The sequence below is a fragment of the Sorex araneus genome, chromosome 1, assembly GCF_027595985.1.
Source record: "Sorex araneus isolate mSorAra2 chromosome 1, mSorAra2.pri, whole genome shotgun sequence".
Taxonomy (NCBI): domain Eukaryota; kingdom Metazoa; phylum Chordata; class Mammalia; order Eulipotyphla; family Soricidae; genus Sorex; species Sorex araneus.
The window spans coordinates 120,029,695-120,049,517 of NC_073302.1; the positions used below are offsets into that span (position 1 = coordinate 120,029,695).

At 52.2% G+C, this 19,823-nt stretch overlaps 1 protein-coding gene across 6 annotated transcripts in view; it reads left to right on the top strand.

Moving 5' to 3' along the window:
• Positions 1 to 19,823, top strand: part of PDZD2 (PDZ domain containing 2) — a 411,092-nt gene that overhangs the window by 327,444 nt on the left and 63,825 nt on the right. For all 6 annotated transcript variants that reach the window (XM_055146291.1, XM_055146455.1, XM_055146226.1 and 3 more), the window contains one exon: positions 15,394 to 15,490. In XM_055146291.1, coding sequence (XP_055002266.1) covers positions 15,394 to 15,490 — 97 coding nt within the window. The remainder of the gene's footprint in view (positions 1 to 15,393; positions 15,491 to 19,823) is intronic.

Sequence of the window (19,823 nt, forward strand, 5' to 3'; positions counted from 1 at the left end):
TCCATGGGAACAAACACGGCATCCTGCGCCCTCAGAAAGGGGCATATATGATGAGCGGCCAGTCTCGAGGGCTTTCCTGCAGAGTAGCACTGCACTGGAGCACTGCCGTCCCATTGATCATCGATTTGCTCAAGCAGGCACCAGTAACGTCTCCACTGTGAGACTTGTTCCAGTAGAGTAAGATGGAATTCCGTTGGAGGAGGGGTCAGAGCCAGCAGTGCTCAGGGCTTAGTCCCTCAGCCCCAGAAGTATAGATCTCCTGGTGTACTACACTAAGTCCTGGACTCTGTCCTCATTTCCCTCCTGGACCCTTGTCCCTCTGCCACCACCTCTTAGCGTGGCAGTGCTTCAAGAAGAAGCTGCACTTCTCTCGTGATCCTTTTCCTCTGCGATTCTTGAGCCACAGCCGCTGTCGTTGAATAAGGAACTAGTAAGGGCTAATTCCTCACTGTCTGCACCTGAGATTACTCTTCCTCCAGTATTTGCTGCTACGTATTCCTGAGCCGCCCGTCGCTATGCCCCTGGCGTTCGCTTGAATCCTGTGGGGATGAATCCCTCCACTCTCTGTTGAAAGTGGCGCCTTAGTGGGCATCTTTCTCCTTCCCAAGCCTGCCTGAGGAATCTCAGTGCCCTTTTTTTTTTCTATTTTTATTTTTTTGTTTGTTTTTTTGGGGGTGGGCTGGAGTGAAAGCACAGCAGTAGGGCATTCGCCTTTCATGCGGCCGACCCATGTTTGATTCCTCCACTCCTCTCGGAGAGCCCGGCAAGCTACCGAGAGTATCCCACCCACACGGCAGAGCCTGGCAAGCTACCCATGGCGTATTCAATATGCCAAACACAGTAACAATAAGTCTCATAATGAGAGACGTTACTGGTGCCCGCTCGAACAAATCGATGAGCAACGGGATGACAGTGACAGTGACAGTGTTTGGGGGTTACACTCGACAATGCTCAGGGCTTACTCCTGACTCTCCACTCAGGAATCACTTCGGGAGGTGCTGCAGGGGACCCTGTGGGCTGCCAAGGTTGGAACCCAGGTCAGCTGTGTGCCAGGCAAGCACTCTACCTACTGTACTGTTTCTCCAGCCCCCACGTGCCAAGTTTAATTTAGCATGTGCTAAGTCAGCAATCATCTCCAAAGTCTGTGCCAGCCAACCCCAGGTTCAGGCCTCATTTATGCAGGTGTGGCTGGTGGCTTGGTGACGTGGGAGCGAAGGAGTGCTCAAGAGAAGAGTGTCGCCACCTCTCCGCTCAGCCCGTGGGGACACGCGTGGCCTGGAGTCGCAGCCTTGGCACAGGCAATATGCGTCCATGGCCTTTGGCTCACAGAAAAGAATTAGGGAAGCAAGGGCAGTTACTGAAACGTGTTCAGAATGATGTGAGGGGAGAGGAAGGGAGAAAGTGTGATCAGAAGAGAACACAGGCTTCTCCAGAGTGGAAACAGGCAAGCAGAGAAAGAGTAACTCCTGAGCATCACTGGGTGTGCCCAGACACAAAAAATATGCAAGTGAGATGCGTGTTCAAGGGAGAACATGATTTTGAACAAGAGCAAGGCGGGGGGGGGGGGGGGCGGAGCCATAGTCCAGTGGGGAAGGCACTTGCCTTTCATGTGGCAGACCCGGGTTCAATCCCTGGAGAGCACTGCTAGGAGTGATTCACTGACTACAGAGCCAGGAGGAACCCCTGAGCATCACTGGTGTAGCCCAAACACCAATAAAATAAAAACATCAAAGTTCCCCTGCTCCTTTGCTTTCTGTGCCAGATTTCTTTTTCCTACAGTTTTCTCCTGGATTCTGTGCTAAGAGTCGAGGGCGGGGGCGGAGGGGCAGGGAGAAACTGTCATTAGGATCTTGATGGAATCAATTCCTCTGTTTACTAACAGCCTCTGCCTATTCTCTGCCTTCTCAGGGCTGCCTGGTTCCAGCCAGGAAATATTTCCTCAGCGGACCAGCATGCAGGTCCAGCCACCATTTGCCCTGCATGGCCCTCATTCAGGATGACTCCTGTTTGCTTCCGATGTCTGTGTCTCGGGCCATTTCCATCAGGGCAAAAAAAACCAATGTTGTCCCTTTGGGCCTGAGCAATAGCACAGTGGGTAGGGCATTTGCCTTGCACGCAGCCAACCGGGGTTCCATTCCCAGCATCCCGTATAGTCCCCTGAGCACCGCCTGGTGCATAAGCCAGGAGTGATCCCTGTGCATTGCTGGGTGTGACCCAAAAAAGGGAAAAAAAGTGTTGTCCCTTAAAAAATACCTGAGGCCCAGGAAGATAGTATAAAGGTGAAGCCACTTGCCTTGCATGAAGCCAAGATAGTTTGATCCTTGGCATCACACATGGTCCTTCAAGCACTGATGCCTGAGCACTGAGCCAAGAGTATCCCTGAGCACTGCTGTGCCCCCCCTCACAAACAAAAATTGAAAAGGGGGGGGAATTTTATTTCTGGGGGCTTTTGCGGCTAGAGTATAAGAAAGGCACTTGCTCTGCGTGTGGTCACCCCGTTCAGAGCACTGGCAGTGCCAGAAGTGAGCCCTGAACACAGAGCTAGGAGCTGCCTGAAGCACCCCCAGATGTGGCCCCAAAGAAAAATGAAATAGACCCAGGGATTTTTTGCAAACTGTCCCTTTAAACCTATGTGTCCCAGCCTCTCTCGGGTCGGCTTTCCCCGTCCCCTCACTCCAAACGCTCTGTCTGCAGTTTCATTTTGGTCTTGGTTTTGGTTGATATTTTCATCCAAAGGGCCACTTCCAGCAGTGCTCATGGGCTTTCGGGCTCAGTGCTTAGGGCTCAGTGCAGACCTGCACCCCGGCTCTGTACCTGCCGCCGTGGTACCCCAGCTCCCCTCATTTCCCACCCCCTCATGCTGTGTTGTTTACACCCACCATCAGTCCTCTGTTTAGTAAAAGCAGGACATCCCCGGGGGAGTCCCTGTCCAGCTCTGTGCCTTCCTTTCTTCCTTGGACGGATTGTGCCTCTGTTCCCCGGGGCCGCCTCTGATTAGGCAGACGAGAGCATCTCCCCACCTAGGGGCTGCCCGCTGTGGGTGGTCAGGGGCCAGGCCCTCACATCTCCGTTTCTCGCCAGTCTGCCCTCTGAGTCCTCAGTTTTACCCGGAGGGACGCGGCTTTCTCCTGCGGGCTGATTGCTCTTGGTTTTCTCTCATCCACTGGTGCACTGTTCGAAAGCTCAGAACTGGTTCTCGATGTCTCAAAGTGTCCTGTGCAGGGGCTGGAGCAATAGCACAGCGGGTAGGCCATTTGCTTTGCACGCGGCCGATCCAGGTTTGATTCCCAGCATCCCATATGGTCCCTCGAGCACCGCCAGGAGTAATTCCTGAGTGCACGAGCAAGGAGTAACCCCTGTGCATCACTGGGTGTGACCACCCCCCCAAAAAAAAAATCCTGTGCAAACTTGCTTTTGGAAAACGCAGGGCTCTGGGCCTGTAGAGTAGCCTTTACTCCCTGGGGCCTCCAGAGCTGCCCTGTAGCCCCCCCAGCACAGCTGGGCCCCAAGCACCGTCTCACTGCCAGCCCAGGAGTGGACACCAGGCCCTGAGGTCCCCTGGGGATGGCCCCATAAATACACATAAAAGCATACATACATATGTAATAAAATAAAGTTGCCTTCTCAGAAACTGCAGTTTGTAGTATTTTTTTTTTAGCCACACTTGCTGATGCTCGTGACTTACTCCTGGCAGTGCTCGGGGCACCATATGTGGTGCTGAGGGCGATCGAACCCGGTTTGGCTGCGTGTAAGACAAGCGCCTTGCCTACTGTACTAGCTCTCTGGCAGCAGTTGCTGCTTTTTTCCCTCGCTCTTCATTTTTATTTGGGGGCCACAGTCCCGGCAGTGCTCAGAGCTCTGGCTCTGTGCTCAGAGCTCTCTGCTGGCAGTGTTCAAATCTGGGTCCGCCCCGAGCGAGGCAAAGCTCCCTGCCCACTCTAGCTCTCTGACCCCCCCATCGTCATTTTATGGGGGTGTTTCTTCCCTCCTGGACCCCGGAATAGGGCTAATTCTCTTTGGCCGCCCGTTCCTTTTGCTTGATGCATCGATTAAAGCTGCCCACTCTGGGCTGTGGAGGATCCGTCTCTCCCATCTAGAAAGTCTGTAATTACCAGCGTTGCGGCCCCCTGGGACCCGATGCGGCATAAGCTCCAGCTTTTTCATTTCAAAGCAATCTTCTCTCTACCCCTTTGACACACATCCAATATCATGCTAGTACTCTCAGGTGCTGCTGTTGTCAGCTGGGGGCGGGTTCGAACTACACACAGTGGTGATCAGGGCTTCCTTTTTTTTTTTTTTTTTTTTTTTTGCCTTTTGGGTCACACCCAGCAATGCTCAGGAATTACTCCTGACGGTGCTTGAGGGACCATATGGGATGCCGGGGATTGAACCCAGGTCAGCCGCATGTAAGGCAAACGCCCTACCCGCTGTACTATCGTTCTGGCCCCCAATCAGAGCTTACTATTGGCACTTGGCTGGGGGATCACTCCTGGCAGGCCTCGGGAGACCATAGGGGTCATCAAACCCAGGTTGGCCGCCTGCAAGGCAAGTGACCTACCTGCTGTACAATCCAGCCCCTCACATATATCCTTACTCGAACCTCACAATAACCGTAGGATTGCGGGACTGGAGTGGGAATAGAGTATGTAGGGCTTTTGCCTTGGGTGCAGCTGAACTGAGTTCTATTCCTGGCATCCTCTGGTTCCTGAGCACTGCCAGGAGTAACCCCTGAGCACCCCAGGTGTGATCCAAAACAACAACAATAAAAATAACCCTACGATGGCAAAGTAATGTTGAACCTTTTAAAACAAGTATCGGTGTCCTTTTTGCATAATTAAGAAGCGATTGCACGGGACTGGCAGGATAGCACAGCGTGTAGGGCATTTGCCTTGCACGAAGCCAATCTGGGTTCGATTCCTCCGTCCCTCTCAGAGAGCCTGGCAAGCTACAGAGTATCCCGCCCACACAGCAGAGCCTGGCAAGCTACCCGTGGCGTAATTAATATGCCAAAACAGTAACAACAAATCTCACAATGGAGATGTTACTGGTGCCCACTCGAGCAAATCGATGAACAACGGGATGACAGTGCTACAGTGCTCTGTACTCTGAGCCGAGCAGGGCTTCTGCAGCTCTCTCCTCTCTCTCACCCACTCCACTCTCTCACCCAAGATAATGGGCGAGCACTGCCAGAAATACCTTGGATTCATTGTGTGGTTGAATATTTTCTTCTACTTCTTTTTGGGTCACACCTGGCGATGCACAGGGGTTACTCCTGGCTCTGCACTCAGAAATTACTCCTGGCGGTTCTCGGGGGACCATATGGGATGCCAGGGATCAAACCCGGGTTGGCCGCGTGCAAGGCAAACACCTTAGCTGTTGTCCTATCGCTCTGGCCCCTGTGTGGCTAATTTGAAATCTTTTCTTGGTCGCTGCCTGTTCAGAAACCTTTTCGTGTTGCCAGATGGGGTCACAGTTTAAGAACAAAGGCCTGGAGAAGGACATGGTGATCACGAGTTGCCCTCCTTCCTGGGCTGATGGGCTACTGTGTCGGGCTGGAGGGTAACCCCCCCAGGAGGGCTCTTGGGAATGGGGGGTGGGGAGGACCCCGGGAAATTAGGGTTGGCCTCTGTGAGGCTGCTTCTGTTTGGACATGGGTGCTGGGGAAAGGAATGGCGGGGCCCCGCCCTGTCTGATTCATCGGCCTGGGCCTCTAAGCTCTTTTTGTTGTTGTTGTTTGTTTTGGATACTCCCTTGGTACTAGCGGAGTGAGGGGGTTGTGCCCGGCCATGCTTGGGGACCATGTGGTGCCAGGGATTGAACCTGCACGGAGTACTTTGAGCGTGCGCCCCAGCCTGCCAGGGGATCGGAAAGGAAACAGAAGTTTTGTCCAGGTCAGCAGTTTTCAAACCCCAGGCCCCAGCCTCTGCGCTCAGCTGCTCCAGCCCCGGGAATCTCCCCCAAAAATCACAGGGCCTGAGAGATTGTACACTGGGGAGGGTGCTTGCCTTGCACACAGCCGACACAGGTAGGGTCCCCCTAAACTCCGCCAGGAGTGACCCCAGAGCACAGAACAAGGAGCAAGCCCTGAGCAGAGCCGGGACAAAGAAACAAGCCAATGAATGAAATCCAGTCTCTCTCTACTCGCCGTCCGCAGCTCTCAGCCTTGTGCCTTGTGCGTGCCAACTGTTTCGGCCTCTACATCATTCCAACTGCCAGGACCCCTTTTCTGGAACTCTGGGGACTTCTGTGCTCGAGGGGCGTTCTCCCTCCTAGTTACAAGTTCTTCCTCCGTAGGAGGAGGAGGAGGAGGAGGAGGAGGAGGAACCATGGCCACAGGTTTGCTCACCCGCTGGGAGCGTGGCTTTTGCTCTCAGCCTCTTCCCTGACCTTTCGGGAGGGAGAGCTGCCTCAGCATCAGGATCCTGACTCGCCCCATTTTGCGGCTGAGGAGACTGAAGCTCACAGAGGCTGCCTGAGATGCTTCAACCGCCAGTAACTGGGGCATCCCAGAATTATGCCTGGGCGGCTGCATTCTTAGCCACGCTCCCTGCCACCTTGCTATTAGAGCAGATGCTAAAGCGTCTTCAGCGGGATGTGACCGAGGTGTGGCAAGTGATGCCCCGGGACTGTCACTTGGAAATGGCTCGACTCGGCAGGTTTCCCTGCTACCTGAAAGTAGAACATTTCTGTTTGACTGGATTTGGGGAAAGTGGAAAATCTAGAAATGCTTGAGGGCAGGAGGGGGTTCCCATATAAATTAATGATTACAGATGTTGGCATGTGGGTGACTGAGTTTGATCCATGGAACCTCGGGGTAGGGGGGAAAAATAAGTAGAGCCAGGGGGCTAATTTAAAGGTTACTTTGAGGGGCTGGAGTGATAGCACAGTGGGTAGGGAGTTTGCCTTGCATGTGGCTGACCCAGATTCGATTCCCAGCATCCCATACGGTCCCCCGAGCACCACCAGGACTAATTCCTGAGTGCATGATCCAGGAGTAACCCCTGTGCTTCGCCAGGTGTGACCCAAAAAGTAAATAAATAAATAAATAAATAAATAAATAAATAAAGGCTACTTTGGTTCCCAGGCCCCCAGCATGGATTAGGCCCTGGACAGTGCCAGATGCCGATCAAAAACAAGAAGAAATTTAAGCCATTTATGGTAGTAGCGTTCCCAGACACTCCAAACAACCACCAAATCCTATCAAATAGGATGTTCTTCTTAGAGACAGCAAGAACGCCTTGATTAAATTTCATGACTACTTAATGGCAGCGTTGCATAACCTGTTAATCAGAAATGCTGACAGATCACATGGTGAGTCCTCACCGAGTATCGCTCATCACTCTTGGAAACCACTCCTTTAAGTGAACCAACATATAATGCATCCAGTTTGGTCACACGCTGACGGACGGGACGGAAGCAAAAGTTCAGGTCCTCTGACGGGGGCAGAGAGATAGTCCACTGCGCTTTGCATTCTGGAGGACTGGTTTTGATCCCCAGTGCCTCACAGTTCCCTGAGTAACCCCAAGAGTCATTCCCAAGCACCAAACCAGGAGTAGCCCTGAGCACCATCAGGTGTACCCACCCCCAAAATTTAAGTTCTTATGGCATGTTTCTGGCCACAAAACGACACAAACTTCTAGATAATGAGCCCAGATACTAGCAGTACTAAGCCTTTGGGTAGCTGGAGCCTCTTCTAGCCACTCTGGAAGGTGGGAACCAACCCTGGACAAGGGTCCCTTCAAACGCACCCCAATATGGGATGTGAGAGGAGACAACAGCATGGGGACAGCTCACAGACCCTACAGATAGCGCCCCCCACTGGCTACTGACCTTAACTCAGCAGTTTATCAGGTGACAACATTTGAACAAAACATTAGTTTATAGATCTGTCAACTCGTAGATGATACCAGCTATTTCTCTGCAACTTAGTCCTGCAGGAGTAAGTTTCGCACATTTCTTTTTATTATTATTATTATTATTATTATTATTATTATTATTTTGTCTGTGTCATGCTTCTAGATCTTTAATTGACCAGAACATACCCATGAAATTGAAAGGTCTCGAACAGCAAATGTACCAAAGGTCCATACATTTTAATCTTGAGGAGAGGTAGAATTATGGCCAGGACCCCACAGAGTGAAGGAAAGGTTCGGTAGACTCCTTAATTACCCTACCATTCAGAAGTGAGACTAAACCATAGCAACAGTGAGGGGGTCACATCGATAACAAAGACAAGAGGGGAAAGGGATATTCTTTCTATTTTTTTATTAATTTTATTTACTTATTTTTTTGCTTTTTGGGTCATACCTGGTGATGCACAGGGGTTACTCCTGGCTCTGCACTCAGTAATTACCCCTAGCGTTGCTCAGGGGACCATATGGGATGCTGGGAATCAAACCCCGGGTCAGCCATGTGCAAGGCAAACGCCCTACCCGCTGTGCTATCGCTCCAGCCTGGGATATTCTTTCTAGTTATTCTAAAAATGGGGATTATGGAGAAGAAGAACATGCCCAGCTATGCTCGGGCCTTGCTTCTGGCTCTAAGCTCGGGAATCACTCCTGGAGGGGCTTAGGGGACCTTGTTGGGTGCCAACAGACAAATCGACACACGTTTCTCTTTAGAATGACCGCATGACATCATTTCCAGAGCAGTTGGGTTTGTTCTGTACATTAGGGACAAAGGAAATGCAGCAGAGGGATTGTTGAGAGTTTGGGGAATGGGGACTTTTTTTTAGACAATAGGCACAGGACCTAAACAAGGCTCATTGTGATCAAAATTGCACTTTGTATATTGCTGCTTCCTGAAATAATCTGGAACTAAAGTAGCTGAGCAACCTCCTTCCTGTTCATTGAGTTACAAACGCCCTAAAATCACGATAGACCCATTTTCTGTTACAAGAGGAAACAGTTTGATTTAACTACGGAAGTCCATGCTAACACTTTCAGGCGCTTCTGAGATAAGATTTCAGCCCTGCCTCCAGTTCAGCGGTCCACTCTAGCTGCTGCTCAGACATCTCCCCGTCCTTTCTTACTTCCACGTAACAGACCATCTATAGCATAAGATTTTTTTTTGGTGCAAGAAATCTTTCTGGTATTTTATAGAGCAAAGAAACAAAATCTCCACTGATTGGGTGCTCCCCCCAGCAACAGCCCCAAAAATCTCATTTCATTCTTCAGTGCATTTGAGGATTTGAGGAAACAAAAGCCATTGTAATTCCCTCCTAAACCATATCCCGCAGATTCTGAAAATAGCTTTAGGTGTTGGTACTTGCATCCTAAGAACTCCCCATGTTCATCTCTCCTCTCCTGCTTCCGCACTCACACTTACCTCCCCAGCTTTCTCTCTAGATCCCAGATGTGGAGTCCTCGGTTGTACAGATTCAAGAAACGTTCTTTTATATATTACATACCCTAGATCTCGGATAAGGAGATTTGGATATAATGGTTATATACAAAAGAGTTACTTAAGATGTGTTTTACTCCCTTACTGGTTAAAGGGAGATTATGTTTTCCATTTTGAGTCATACTGTGAAAATTAAGTGTGTGTGTATGTGTGTGTGCATGTGTGTGTGTGTAAGAGAGGGGGGGGGAAGAAGGAGGGAGGGAGAGAGATGGGTTGGGCAGTGGGGGAAGGATGAGCTTAAGGAACTATCCAATACAATACAGTTTTAATCATCTGAGTATTTGTTTCCCAGAGAGACCTGAATGAACTGAAGTACATGTTTTGCATGTGGGAAGCCGAGTTTGATCCCTGGAGTCACAAGTTCCCCTGAATCCCCCCAGCGTGGTATACAACGCAGAGGGCCAGGGGCAGACCCTGAGATGTCGGGTGTACCTCCTGTCTCCCCACCAAAAATAGTTATAAAAAAAATTTGATTTATGTATTGGTTGTGCTGGACCGATAGCACAGTGGTAGGGCGTTCGCCTTTCATGCAGCCAACCCCGGTTCGATTCCTCTGCCTCTCTCGGAGAGCCTGGCAAGCTACCGAGAGTATCTAGCCCGCACAGCAGAGCCTGGCAAGCTACCCATGGCGAATTGGATATGCCAAAGACAGTAACAGTAAGTCTCACAATGAGAGACGTTACTGGTGCCTGCTCGAACAAATCGATGAGCAACTGGATGACAGTGACAGTAATGTATTGGTTTGGGGGCCACACCCAGCAATATTCAGGGGTTCCCCTGGCTCTACACTCAAGAATCACTCCTGGAGGGTGCAGGGAGTGTTGCTGTAAGCAATGTTCGGGATCAACGCACCTTGGTTGGCTGTGTGCAAGGAAAGCGCCTTACCCACTACACAGTCACTTCAGCCCGTTTTCTTTTTGATATTTTTAATCTTTCTATTATTTACAATATTTATATTTTATTTAATATCTATATTATTTATAATACTTAATTTATAATAGTTAAAAATATTTCTAATATATTTAGTATTTGGACTGGAGCCATAGCACAACCGATAGGGCATTTGCCTTTCACACAGCCGACCTGGGTTCGATTCCTTCATCCCTCTCAGAGAGCCTGGCAAGCTACTGAGAGTATCCGCCCGCACGGCAGAGCCTGGCAAGCTACCTGTGGGCGTATTCGATATGCCAAAAACAGTAACAACAAGTCTCACAATGGAGACATTAACTGGTGCCCACTGGAGCAAATTGATGAACAAAGGGACGACAGCGCTACAGTGCTATTTAATGTTTGTATTTTTTGAAGCACCACATTTTACAATGCAGCTCTGATGGGGCTTCCCACGCCTTACCATCATGGGGATGCCAACTTCCAGCCACCTGTGTCCACGGACCTGCCATCCACAATCCCCAGCCCTCTAGTTCCGCTGCCTTTGGCCGTTTGTTACTCCCTTAGTGTTTTTCTTTTTTGTGATTTTGGTTTTTTTATTTGTTTGGGTTTGGGTTTTGTTGGGTTTTTGTTTGCTTTTGGTTCTTGGGCCACACCCAGCAATGCTCAGGGGTTACTCCTGGCAGAGTCAGTAATCCTCCTGGCAGTGCCCAGAGGGCCATATGGGAAGCCAAGGATTGAGCTGAACTTGGTGGCCCCGTGCAAGGCAAACGCCCTGTCTGCTGTACTATGTCTCCGGCTCCACCCTCACTGCTTTTCTTTCTATCCCACAGATGAGGGCGGACACTCTGCTTGCGTCCTGCCCTTCTGGCTGCCTCCCTCAGATGATGCCCTCTGGTCCCCCCACATTGAGACACCCCACGGGGTTTCACCTTTTCATTAACCTAGTAATGTTCCATTGTGTACAGAAACCACAGGTTTTCTTTTTCCTTTAGCTTTTTGGGTGTGCCCGGCAATGCTCAGGGGTCACTCCTGGCTCTGCACTCAGAATTACTCCTGGCGGTACTCAGGGGACCATATGGGACGCCGGGGATCAAACCCGGGTCGGCCAGGTGCAAGGCAAAAGCCCCACCCACTGTACTGTCACTCTGGCCCAAACCAGTTTTCCCATCTGCTCATCTGTTCCGGGTCAGTCAGGTGGTGTCCAGATCCCGGCCCTTGTGAAGAGTGCTGCGATGATCGTAGACTCACAGACGTCTTCGTGAAATAGTGTTTTTGGGTCATCAGAGTCCATGGCGAGAAGTGGAAGCACTGGGTCCTCCGAATCGTTTTCATTCTGAAGCATCTTTGGTGGAGCAGGCGGGTGGGGCTGAGAGTTGGGGTCGCCTTGAAGGTGTAGTCTGGGACCTGGGATGGGACACGGTCTTTCTGCTCACAAAACTGTTTCTGTCGCCTTCCAAGTGTTTCTGACGGGGGGCAGCGGGTAGGGCTCTTGCCTTGCACAAGGCACAACCGGGGCTTGATCCCCGGCATCCCTGACCGTCTCCCGAGCACCGCCAGGAGTGATCCCTCAGTGCGGAGCCTGAAGTAGGTCCTGAGCACTGCCGGATGCGGCTCCCAAACCCAACCAAGCAAAACCTATGTCTGGGCTAGCATAGAAGGCACGGAGGCGGGGAGCTGTGCTGTAAACATGTGCCGGAAGCCGGGGGAGGGCGGGTGATGCCCAGGGGCGAGGATCGTCCTCCCCATTGGGAGCAGCGGAGCAGACAGGCTCCCCCGGGCCTCAGACCTTGGCGGCTGGGATGAGCCGCCCACTCTGTGGGCACCAAAGGGGCCGGGGCCGGCCCCTCCAGTCTTGGGGTGGAAGGCAGCTGGGCAGCCTCACCGGAAAGAACCGGGAACTTGAGTCCTCTCAGGTAATTGCTGTTTACTGTCTGCAGACAGGTTCTTCCCACAAAGCGAAGTTTAAACCAAACAGTGTGACGCCCCCGGGCATGGCTGGGATTATTTCTGCTTGCTGGCCTCCAGCAGGCCACGGCACGGCACGGGTGTGGATTCACTCCTTGGATTCATGTCAGGACTTGGGGGTGGGAAAACATCGTGCCCCTCCTCCACCCCCATCTCTAAAACCATCGTCGGGATCTGAGTCTTGGCTTCGTCCTTTGAGCCTGGAGAACTGCCACCCTGCCCAAGACAGAGAGTTCCCGGCAGATTTATCTACCAGTCTAGTTTGCTTTCCTAATTCCCCTTCTGCTGTTTGCCTCTGTCTCCTCAAATCCTGGGAATTTCCTCCACCTCCCTCATTCAGAAAGATCCTCGAGAGGGAATATAATCAATAAGCCAAAAACAGTAGCAACAAGTCTCACAGTGGAGACGTTACTGGTGCCCGCATAAGCAAATTGATGAGCAATGGGATGACAGTGATGCAGTGATGCAGCGAATATTCCTATCAAACGAGAGCCTCCTTTCTCGGAGAGGATTCCAAGATGCTCAGGAGGTTGCATATGCCACCAGATACTTGGGGCCAGCAGGGCACCATGGCCTAAGGTCACAATGCTTCTTAGGCCGGAAGGATACCCAGGACCCTGTGACACTCTGGGGTCATACCTAACTATGGTCATGGTTCTCCAGACCTGCACCCAGTGATGCTCTGGGGACCGCCAGGAATCAAACCCAGGTCATGCATATGCTAGCCTTGCGCCCTAACTACTGTGCTATCTCCTGGCCCTAAACAATTCTGCTTAAAGGGGAAGTTACTTGGGAGATGACTTTCACCATTTACCTGTACATTTCAGTACACGGAGTCTAATAGATAATGCTTATTACCTTTTCAGAATTCAAGACAGTTGTTTTTTTAACATCCTAATTACATGACTCCAATGACTTCTAGGTGTTGAAAGATACCTTCTATATCTTATAAAAGTACATAACTTCCTTGGTGTGAATCTTACCTACTCTAATTATTATAACTTTTTTTTCCCCTGCAGAACTTCAAAGGGAAATAAGATTTCAAATGAGAACACTCTCTTGTTTGATGTATATCATAAGTTTTATGCATATCCCAGTGTTCTTCCCCCCTGCCCAATTTTTAGTAAGCTCTCCATAACATAGAACTACCTATTCTTCTCGAATGACGTAGGTTTGAGCTTGTGAGATAGTACAGGGGTTCAGGAGCTTACCTTGCAGGTGGTCAACCCTGGTTCAATCCCTGAGCACTGTCAGCAATGAATGCCCCCCCCCCCCCGCTGCCTCCGCCCAGCACAGAACCAGGAATAGTCCTAGAGTGCCACCAGGTGTGACTCAGTTGTCCCTTTTCCAGATAAATACACACATACACTCACACACACACACACACACACACACACATACGTGCACACGCACACACAAACAGAAAAGGGTTTTTTGAGGCATATTTGACGTAAAGGAGAGGTGGGCCCAGCCAGGTCTGGATCCAGTGTTTCCACATCATTGCCCCTTGGGATCTGGTACCGTGGACAAAATAGCCTCATCATGACTTGGGGGATGCGGGTGGGGAATAGCTCCTGTACGATCCAATGGACCCAGGCCTGTAGTGTTTGGGCTGCCACCAAATTGCTTTTCTGCGTTTTAAGCTTTGACTTGACTTATTCACCCAAACTTGAATATTTGGGTTGTTCCCGAGCCCAGCTCTTGTCCACAGTCCTCCGGTGAGCATAAGCGTGCATGTGTCCTTTCCAGTGAGTGTTTCTGTGTTGTGGGGGTGGGGGCAGTGGATGGCAAGAGGAAGAGTTGCTGTGAGAGTTGCGGTACGTAGAATCAGTGGGGGGGTTGCTGTAACACGGATGGGGTGGGGGGTGGGAGCACTGTGGTTAGCGAAGTAAGTCAGTAGGAGAAGTAGTACCGGTACTGGTCTATCCCACTTGCTTTTGGAACAGAGAGACACATCATGGGGCTCCACAGTATTGAGTAACGTGTCCCTTAGTACCCGTACCGAACCATGTGAGAAGGAGGGGGAAGCCCAGACGAGGAGAGAAGAAGGGAGAGTTGGTGGGGGGTCACGGGCACTCTGCTGGTGGGGGTGTGCAGGCATTATGTGTCTCAAAACTATCAACTTTAATATCATTATAACCGCCTCAAGATAATAATTAATTTTGGGGGTCTGGAGCGATAGCACAGCAGGTAGGGAGTTTGCTTCGCACGAGGCCAACCCGGGTTTGACTCCCAGCATCCAATATGGTCCTCCGAGCACCTCCAGGATTAATTCCTGAGTGCAGGGCCAGGAGTAACCCCTGTGCATCACTGGAGGTGACCCAAAAAAGCATAAATAAATGAATTAATAAATAAATAAATTTTTTTTGAAAAGAATCTTAGGCTTGGCGAAGCCAGAGTAAGTAGCTCCGTGCGTGAGGCACTTGCCCTGCTCACGGCCACCCCTGGTTCGTGTCAGCACCATATATGGACTAGTCCAAATTTTGTTTGTTTAGGGGCCATACCTGGCAGTGCTCAGGAATCTCCCCCGGTGGGCTTAAGGGTGCCAAGAGTCGAGCGTGGGTTGGCCGTGTGCAAGGCAAGCGCGCTACCCACTATGCCATCACTCAGGCCCTCAGCACCATATATGGCCCCCTAAGTACTGCCAGGAGTGATCCCTGAGCACAGAGGCAGGAGTGGACCCTGAGCACTGATGGGTGCGTTTGGGGTCCCCGAGAACCACAACAGCAAGAACCCGAGGCTTGATTTCCACCTCCGCCTTCCTCTTGGCTGACGCTCCCGGGGTCAGGAGCACCAGCTGCCCTGGGGAAGCCCAGCTTGGCCTTCATGGCCGCGTGTGTGCTCCTGACCGACTCGAATCCTCAAGGCACATAACGGGGCCCGAGCCCACGCGCCAAGCGAGCTCTGGAACGCGCCCAGAGACTCCGTCCCGGGCACGGCAGGGGAGGGCCCGGGTGGCCCCCAGCAAGCCTGGGGAGCTCCCCTCCACAGAAAGAGAAAGACACGCCTGCTGAGAGGCCCCTTCCAGCGGGGCTCCGGCCTTTGCCCCGTGAACCCCTCTTCTCATGTGACCCGGCCCGCGGCTCCCGGAGCCCTGGGGAACTGCACATCAGCGCTGCGCTCTCTCTGTTCCAGATGCTGGGGTCAGACGAGTCGCAGGAGGACCTCAAGGGGAACCTGGACAGCCCCAAGCAGGGCAGCAACAAAATGAAGCTCAGGAGTCGCCTGTCGGGTGAGTGGCCTGCGGGGACCGCGGCCTGCGGACCAGGGGAGAGGAGGGACGAGGCGGACAGGCTGAGACCCCCCCACAAATCTGGAAACTGGTGCCCCCATCCGTGGGTGCGGGCCCCAGGCAGGTCTCTCCCCACCCACCCCCCAGGGCAGCCCACGTGGAGGCTTCGCTACGTGTCCCGAGTGAATATCGGCATCTGCATGTCTCTGCTGAACCCTGAAGTGCCCACGTGTCCTCCTCCTCCTCCCCCACACGGGCATCGTTGTCGGCCGCTTCCTCAGCCACATCCCCTCTGGCCTGTTGGCCTGTGCCCGAGGTGGGGGGGTGCCACCAAAGTGTGGCACCAAGAGCTGCAGAGAGATCGCATCCAAATCTCCGCAGAGCAGGCCTGGGGAGGGGGGGGCAGCTGTGGGGCTACGGTCACTGCACCAGAGTGCCCCGGGGACAGGAAGGTGCCACGTATCCCATTGGCATCCAGACAGCCGCCACCCTCGGCCCCCAGAAAGGAAAGCAGTATTGTAAGTCAAGGCGGCGGGTGCGGGGGCACCTTGCATGACTTTTTTTTTTTTTGGCTTTTTGGATCACATCTGGCAATGTACAGGGGTTACTCCTGGCTCTGCACTCAGAAATCACTCCTTGCGGTGCTCAGAGGACCATATGGGATGCTGGGAATCGAACCCGAGTCGGCCGCATGCAAGGCAAACGCCCTCCCCGCTGTGCTATTGCTCCAGACCCCATGACTTTTTTTTTAAATTATTTAAATGTATTTATTTTTTAATTAGTGAGTCACCGTGAGGGTACAGTTACAGATTCACACATTTTCGTGCTTATGTTTCCCTCATGCAATGTTCGAGAGCCCATCCCTCCACCAGTGTCCATTCTCCACCACCCATGAACCCAGTATCCCTCCCACCCCCCCAATCCCATCCCCCCACCCCACCTCGCCTCTGTGGCAGGGCATTCCAATTTGATCTCTCTCTCTTTCCTTTTGGGTGTTGTGGTTTGCAATAGGGGTATTGAGTGGTCATCCTGTTCAGTCTCTAGTCTACGTTCAGCACGCATCTCCCTTCCCGCGCAGGATCTCCGATCACATATTACTTGGTGTTCCCCTCTCTATCTGGGATGACTCTCCCCCAGCGTGTGAGGCCAGCCTCCAAGCTATGGAGCCAACCTCCTGGTATCATATACTACTATTCTTGGTATTAGTCTCCTACTCTGTTGTTTTATATTCCACAGATGAGTCACCCTGCATGACTTTAGTGGGACCTTTGCCACTGCCACCCCCATGGGCTATTCCCCCTCCCCCAGAGGGAAGGAAATAACCACAAATTCTCTGTGGCTGCCACGCAAGCCCTAAGCCAGGCTCTGCCTCCGGCCAGCCACGGCTCTTCTCGAGCCTTGAACAGAAACGAAGGAGCGGGCCTTTCTAGGGCCCCTGCCGCCCCAGGATTCCCACGTGGGAAACAGGCCAGAGCCTGGCGGGGCGCGTGGGCCCTGGCGCACTGAGGCAGGTGGCTTATGGCGCCTCGACGTCCAGGCTCTCACCTGAAGAGGGAGCCAGTGAAAGGTGGGACAGATTTTTAAAAGGAACAAACAAAAACCGCCGAAAGATAGGACCAGGGTTAAGGCGTAGGACTGACCCCGGTTCCATCCCCAGCACCCCGTGTGGTCATCTGAGCATGGCTTGGAATGCTCAGATGACCAGATCTGAGCTGGCCCCTGAGCTCAGAGCCAGGAGTGAGCCCTGAGCACTGCCAGGCATGGGAAAAGAAAGGAGGGAGGGAGGGAGGGCGGGAGGGAAGGCGGGAGGTAGGAAGGCAAGAGAATGAGGAAGGAGGAAGGGAGCACTTGAAACACACAGAAAAGGCACCTCAGCCAGAGCATGGGTATTAGCACCTCCCAAATCTCCTCCTGCCCCGCCCCCCAGATCAGGAGGGAGGGCTGGTGTCTGTGTCTGCCACCCCCTCCCTGCAGCCCTCTTTCCTGCACCCCCGGCCTGCCGTCTGCTATGTTTCCCGGCCTCGGTACCACAAGCATCTTCGATTTCTTTCTCAGCGCAAGGAACCGCACTGCTTTGTAGCTATGACACAGACCAGGCTGGAGCACTGGAAAAGGCCTCAGGGAGCACTGTGATGAGCAAAGGGGGGAGCACTCAGTAACTCTGAGAGGGTACAGTGTGGGGGAGGGGGTGGGGGCGGGGAATCCCCTCACCCCTCACCCCTCCTCACAGTGGTTCTGTCAGGAAGTCCCAGAGCTGGGAGATGTACTGAAACCAGTGTGGTGACATTCCACATTTTATGGGGGCGGCAGTCACGGGGAGGGACAAAGGTCACGTCTGTGCCAGCCTCTCAGGGCTCTGAGAGGCCCCAGGAGGGGGTCGGGCAAGGTGAGGACCGTGTTGGTGTGTTGTCTGCTTGGGGACCATGCCCAGCAGTACTCAGGGGATAGTCCCAACTGCAGGTTCCGGGGTGTCACCCGGTGGCAGTTAAGGGACCGCGTGGTGGCGGGGAAGGAACCGGGGCTCCGCTATGCGCAGCGTTATCCCAACCCTGGGGGCCGCTCTGTAATTAATCCCTTCTGCCATCCATCACAGTCGTCAGGGGAAGTGGGGCCCTATCTCCTCCCCCTGGCCTGCCACGTTGGGGAACACTGGAAGGGACTGGTCCCTGCTCCCCCCCCCACCAGGAGGGCGCGATAGGGTGGTGCTCAGGGCTGCCTCCCGGCCCTGTGCTCTGGGATCACCCCTGGCACCCCCGACGCTGTGCTGGGGACTGCACTAGGGACTGAAGGTGGGCAGCTGCCTCATGCCCGCGCCTCTCAGTCCCGCCACACTTCCCCGCTTGGTCAGGACACGGGCGAAGGCAGATTCTCGCCCCGTGGGCCAGCAGCTGGAGCCGTGGCTCTCGTGGAAATGCTGGAAAAGCAACCTGGAGATGCCTTCTTGAGCCGGGTTATGCCTTGCCGAGATGCCCTCGTGACGGGTCTCCAGTTGGTGCCCTGAAACAAGGTCCCTGTTCAGGACAAGGGAATTCGGGGGGGGGGGGGGGGGAGGGTTCTTTCCTCTGATCGCTCCTGATTCGTCCTGTAAACGCAGGTATTTAGTTCATACTTTCCTCCGGTGAGCCCGCCGGGACCCACATGCCAGTGTGTTATCTGCAGACACCACTGCACGCTGTTTCCAGGCTGCCGACGGCAAGGGCCTCCCTGTCAGAGTGAAAGGAATTTTCTGCGAATAAATCTTTTTCAGATGAGTAAGCCTGCCAAGATGGATGAATCCAGTCATAAATTATTAAGTCCTGAATTCTTCAGAAGGTTCTGTCGAGAGGTTCCAGCCTTTTCCACTAGATTTTGCCCAGTCTGGTTCCAAAATGACTAAAGCAATGCGATCTTTCATGTCATAAACATTTTTCTTGGTATCCTAAGCCAGGTTTTCCTTATTTCATGCCTCTTTTTTTATTTATTCATTTATTTTTGGCCAACAGAACTTCTTTTTAATTTTTTTAATTTTTATTTATCCATGTTAATGTCAAAATTTCTTTTGACTGCTGCACAGAAATTTCAGCTCTTTGAAAGCCTGCGTCTCACAGTTAATAATTAACTTTGGGGGTAAAAAAACCTTGGGGACTGGAGTACAGTGGGTAGGGCACTTGCCTGGGATGTAGCCAACCAACCAGGTTCAATCCCAGCATCCCTTAGGGTCCCCAAGCCCACCAGGAATAGTTCCTGAGGGCAGAGCCAGGACCAGAGCTGGAGCATCTCTGGGTGAGAGAGGAGGAGGAGGAAGAGGAGGAGGAGGAGGAGGAGGAGGAAGGAGAGGAGGAGGAAGAAGAGGAGGAGGAGGAGGAAGAAGAAGAAGAAGAAGAAGAAGAAGAAGAAGAAGAAGAAGAAGAAGAAGAAGAAGAAGAAGAAGAAGAAGAAGAAGAAGAAGAAGAGGAGGAGGAAGAAGAAGAAGAAGAAGAAGAAGAAGAAGAGGAAGAAGAGGAAGAAGAAGAAAGAGGGAAAGGAAGAAAGGAAGGAAGAAAGAAAGAAAGAAAGAAAGAAAGAAAGAAAGAAAGAAAGAAAGAAAGAAAGAAAGAAAGAAAGAAAGAAAGAAGAAGAAGGAAGGAAGGAAGGAAGGAAGAAGGAGGGAAGGAAGGAAGGAAGGAAGGAAGGAAGGAAGGAAGGAAGGAAGGAAGGAAGGAAGGAAGGAAGGAAGGAAGGAAGGAAGGAAACCTTGAATAGGAAGTGGATGTGTAGAGCATGGATCAGTAGAGCATGTGTGAGGCCCTGAGTTTGATCCCTAGAACATAAGATGCAAAAACAAGCAACAATAGCAACAAAAGTCTTTAGCGAT